We start from the raw sequence: 5,132 nt of genomic DNA on the forward strand, positions 1-5,132 counted from the left end.
AAGAGATATGTGCATTGCCATCTTCATCCAACCAAAAGAGATTTGGGATTCCAAAACAAGTCATCACAGCAATGAAAGGGTCTGTGACTCTTAGGTGCATGTCACGTGTCAAACTATGCAAACTATGCAAAATGGAGGAGGAATAACCAACCTCTTTTCCAGCAACCTAGTACTCAGAGCACTTTCTCATTACTCAGCCTCATACTCGGTTCTGGAAGCAGATATCTCAGTTTCCAAGCAACTATGTTGGCCACAGGAAGCTTGAACCCCCACCACCCTCTTCTTGGACATGTATCCCATCACTACTAAAAGTTAATGTGCTTCAATTTACCATTCAGTGAACAAATGCATTGATAAAAATCAGAACACTTTGAAGAAAATGGTCAGTCCCAACAACATCAACAGGGTCAATACATGATATTATTATTCAGTCATACATTGCCTTAGGAAATACTGCAAGTCCTCCTCTTCCAGAATGCTGTTCCATCATGCTAAAATTGACACAGCATTCATGTATTTAGCCCACTTGGGTTTAACATGAAGAAAGGACACATATGTAAGATTGTGGGTTCATATTAACAGGTGGCTAAACTTGTGGTAGGGTCCAACCAGCATTAATATAGTCTTTTAACTGGGGATGTGCCCATCCAGAAATCTACAGAAACTCTTTTCCTGCCATTTAACATTGGAAGGAAATACTGATGATGCCATTCTTTAAACCAAGGATGCCATGATATTTAAACCAGGATCACCAGGGCATGGGTGGACAATTACTTGTGCAAGCCCTGGAAAAATCGGGGCAACCACAGAATTTGGTAACACAGAGGATCTCACTCCGACCCCAGCCCAAGGATAAGCCTCTTTTAAGAGCACTGGGAATCCCAGAGCTTCCAATGGCAGGCTTAGCTTCCTGTACACAAATGCCAGGAGCATGGGGTCTAAGAGGACAACCTGGCCCTCTTGCTAACCAAAAATGAATACAATCTCATAGGGATAATGAAGCCCTGGTGGGACTCCATCTATGACTGGACCACAGGTTTTGATGCCTATACTTTGTACAGGAGGGTTTGTGTTGCAAGGAAGGGCAGGCATGTAACTCTATGTGAAGGAGCAGTACACTTCCCTACAAGCAGAGATTGGCACCCAAGGAGAGTGACTTGAGACCCTCTGGGTTACAATACAGGGAGACCATGGTTGAGGGGATATAACTATAGGAGTCTATTAGAGACCTCCTAACCAGGAGAAAGAGCTTGACCATGACTTTGCTAGGGAACTAGGAGAAGCTGTACACTTTCAGTGCACAGTCATCATCAGCAACTTCAAGCACCCTGACATCTCATGGGAAGAGCATTCAGCCAAATCTGATTGGTTGCAACACTTCCTCACTTGCATTGAGGAGCTCTACTTGACTCAAGAAGTCTACCAGTCCACAAGAGGTAGGGGTCTGCTGTATCTGGTACTGGCCATTGGGGATGATTCAAGATTTATTTACTGTAGTTAAGATATGGGCTAATTCTACTAAGTTTAATGTGATCAAACTGCCATTGGATCCCAAGACACTTCCTTTTGGGAAGTACTGTTTCAGTAAAACTAGATAATTTGGTAAAATCTTGAATATATCTTGAATGCCAGCTTGAGGTCAAACACTTCACACATGCATACAATATCATGAGAAGTGGTACCCATCTGTCTGTCTGCCCTACAGAGGGAAAAAGAGAAAAAAAAATGATGCGTAATAAGACATCTAACACTTCTACTGTCTCACTGTCTATTTGCTTGCACTCCATTGTTTAAATCCCCTACATATTAGTGATGCAATTAATAATAATAATTGAATCACAATTCTATTATTCTAATAATTCTAATAATAATTATAATCACAATTAATAACAATAGAATAGAAGGGACTCAAGAATCATGTGGTCCCCACCCTGCACAAATGCAAGGATGTTACTCCAAAATTATCCCTGGCCCATGTCCATCCAACCTTTTCTTGAAAACCTCCAATGAAGGAGACTCCACAACTTCCCTGGACAATCTATTAAATGTCCTCACTCCTCTGAAAACAAGGGTGTTTTTTTCCTCAAATCTAATCTAAAATTACTTTGCTTAAATTGGAAACTTGACATCCTTCCCTATGCAGCAATGGAGAACTGTTGCTTTCCACCCACTACTGCATGGCACTTATTCAGATATTTCCAGCCTGCTGTGATGTGCCTCCTTAATTGCCTTTTCTGCCAGCTAAATATGCCTTGTTCTCTCAACCTCTTCTTGCATGGCTTGCATTCCAACCCATTATCATTCATGTCACCTATCTCTGAACTTCCCTAACTTTTCAATATTTTTTTTTAAATATGGAGCCCAGGACTTCACATAATAGTCTAGATGAAGCCTAACCAGCAGCATGTAGATTGGCACTATAGGATCATAGAAGCATAGAAACATAAAACCGGGAGGGACCTGTTCAATCATCAAGTCCAGTCCCCTGCCATGGGCAGGAAGTTATAGGACTCAGATGTGCTCTTTTCCATCCTCACCTTGAACACCTCCAGGGAGGCTGACTGCACCACCTCTGCTGTGAGTGTGTTCCAGATTCTGGTGACCCTTACAGAGAAGAAGTTTTTCCTTATGACCAATCTGAATTTCCGTCTATTAGTTTATGCCCATGGGTCCTCATCTTCCCTTGAGGTGCCCTCCTGTATAGTTGCTCTCCTAGTTCTTGATGCTGCCCCCTGATGTGCTTGTAGGCAGTTATCAAGTCAGCTCTCAGCCTTCTCTTACTCAGCCTGACCAGGCCCAGTTCCCGGAGTCTCTCCTCATAGGGCCTACCCTCCATGCCCTTACCCATATGGGTGGCCCATCTTTGTACCCTCTCAAACTTATCCACATTCTTCTTGAAGTGTGGTGCCTACAACGTGTCACAGTACTCCAGTTGAGGCTGATTAGAGAGGGAGGAGCACCTCCCTGGATCTATTGGCCACACATCGGCTGATGCACGCCAGAGTTTTATTGTCCCTTCTGACAGCCTCGTTACACTGTTGGCTCATATTCGTGTTCCAGTCAGTTGTGGTCCCCTCTGTCTCATTCAGATGCTGTGCCAGCCAGTGGACCACCACCCACTGTATATTTGTGGTGAGGGTTCTTCCTACCCAGGTGAAGGACCTTGCACTTCTCCCTCCCTGTTAAACCTCATCTGACTTTATTCCACCCATAAATCCTGTCTGTCAAGGTCATCCTGATCTTTGCCCTATTTTCTGGTGTGCCCGTGTATCCGCACAGCTTGGTAATGTCTGCTGACTTAATCATAGAACTTTCCAACCCCTTGTCCACATTGTTAATGAATATATTAAATAGCATGGATCCAAGCACCGATCCCTATCACCTCCCATGGTTTCTAACTAATACTTGTCTTGTTGCAGCCTAAACTGCATTCATGTTTTTGTAGCTACATCAAATTGGTGATTCATGTTCAGTCTGTGATCCACCAGATCCCCAAGATCCTTTCCAACAATGCTGCCACACAACTGTTTATAACCCAGCCTGTATTTGTGCTTTTAATTATGCTTCCTTAGGTGCAACAACTTGCATTCCTTTCCTTGGACTTCATCCTTTTGTTTCTAGCCCAGCTTCCCTGTCTGTCCGGGTCCATTTGAATTCTGTACCTATCCTCTAAAGTGTCTGCAGTTCATCCCAGTTTCACAAAATCTGGACATTTGCCTATATCCAAATAATTGATTACACCAACTGGTAAATAAACATCTTCCATTCATCATCTTGCAATTGGTGGCATTTATTTTAGGTGGCGCACACAGTAAAATTGATGCATAAAACATCGCTTTCCCACTTCAATGGTGTTAACACAAAATGACCCAAGTCAAGCGTCATTCTACATACAAAGCTACAGACTTAAACCACCACCTTTATTGTTTTCATGCTATAGTGTGCAACCAACATACAAAACATGATTTCATGAGTTAATTATTATTTCTGGAGTATTTTCCACAAAACCTTTGGAGCAGTTTCCTCAGGGCAGCTTGGATCTCCTTGTTCCTCATGCTGTAGATGACTGGATTCATCAATGGAGGCACCACACAATACAGTACAGTTGCCAAGAGATCCAGAGGGGACAGAGAGTCAGAGATGGGCTTCATGTAGGCAATTGCACCAGTGGAAAGAAGCAGGGAGACCACAGTAAGGTGAGGAATGCAGGTGGAGAAGGCTTTCTGATGGCCCTGTTGAGAGGGGATTCTCCACACTGCGGTGAAGATCTGAACATACGACACAACGATGAAAACAAAACAGCATAAACATAAAAACACACTGAAGGAAAGGGCTGCCAGCTCTCTGCGGTATGTGTCAGAGCAGGAGAGCTTGAGCAGCTGAGGTATTTCACAGAAGAACTGGTTGATGATATTTGAGTGGCAGAATGGTATGGTAAAAGTGTTCCCAGTGTGCAGTGCAGAGTAGATGACACCAGCAGTCCAAGTACAGGCAGCCATCTGGACACAAGCTCTCCTGTTCATTATTATCTCATAATGCGGTGGCTTGCAGATGGCAATGTACCGGTCATATGCCATAACCGTGAGAAGACACATGTTTGCTTCCAGGAAGCAGAAGAGACAAAACACTTGGGCAACACATCCAGCATAGGAAATCCACTTGGTGTTCAATAAAGAGTTAGACATGGATTTTGGTATGGTCACTGAGATGGAGCCAAGGTCTAGGATGAATAAATTTATCAAAAAGAAGTGCATTGGGTTATGCAGGTGGTGGCTGAGGGCTACAGCTGTGATTGTTAGGAGATTCGCCATCAGGGCTGCCAGGTATGCTGCTAGGAAGAGGAGGAAGTGTAAGATCTGCAGCTCCCGAGTGTCAGAAAACCTCAGGAGGAGGAATCCTGTCCCTGTGCTTCTGTTGGACATTTTTCTCCTCGGTGCCTTGTGCAAGGCCGGTGAAAGGAGAACAAAGGCAGCGATCAGGGTCAGAGCAGCAAACGCACGAGGGAAGCTCACATCAGTTGTAACATCTCGACCAAAATGTCAAAGGTGACCACGTGGGACTGCTGGGAACAGGTTAGTGGAAAGCAGGTTTTTTGTTTTTTTTCTTGTTGCACATATTATCTTTTCTGTAAA

General features: G+C 43.8%; 1 protein-coding gene across 1 annotated transcript; it reads right to left on the reverse strand.

Annotated features, from left to right (window-relative positions):
• Positions 1-1,666: 1,666 nt before the first annotated feature.
• LOC112551582 (olfactory receptor 14A16-like) lies at positions 1,667-4,811 on the reverse strand. The gene is made up of 2 exons (XM_025213255.1): positions 4,068-4,811; positions 1,667-1,699 (listed from the first exon to the last, which is right to left on the reverse strand). The coding sequence occupies exons 1-2, from the start codon at positions 4,809-4,811 to the stop codon at positions 1,667-1,669; spliced, it is 777 nt and encodes a 258-aa protein (XP_025069040.1).
• Between the last annotated feature and the right edge of the window lie 321 nt (positions 4,812-5,132).

This window comes from Alligator sinensis, unplaced genomic scaffold (genome assembly GCF_000455745.1).
Source record: "Alligator sinensis unplaced genomic scaffold, ASM45574v1 scaffold174_1, whole genome shotgun sequence".
Classification (NCBI taxonomy): Eukaryota; Metazoa; Chordata; order Crocodylia; family Alligatoridae; genus Alligator; species Alligator sinensis.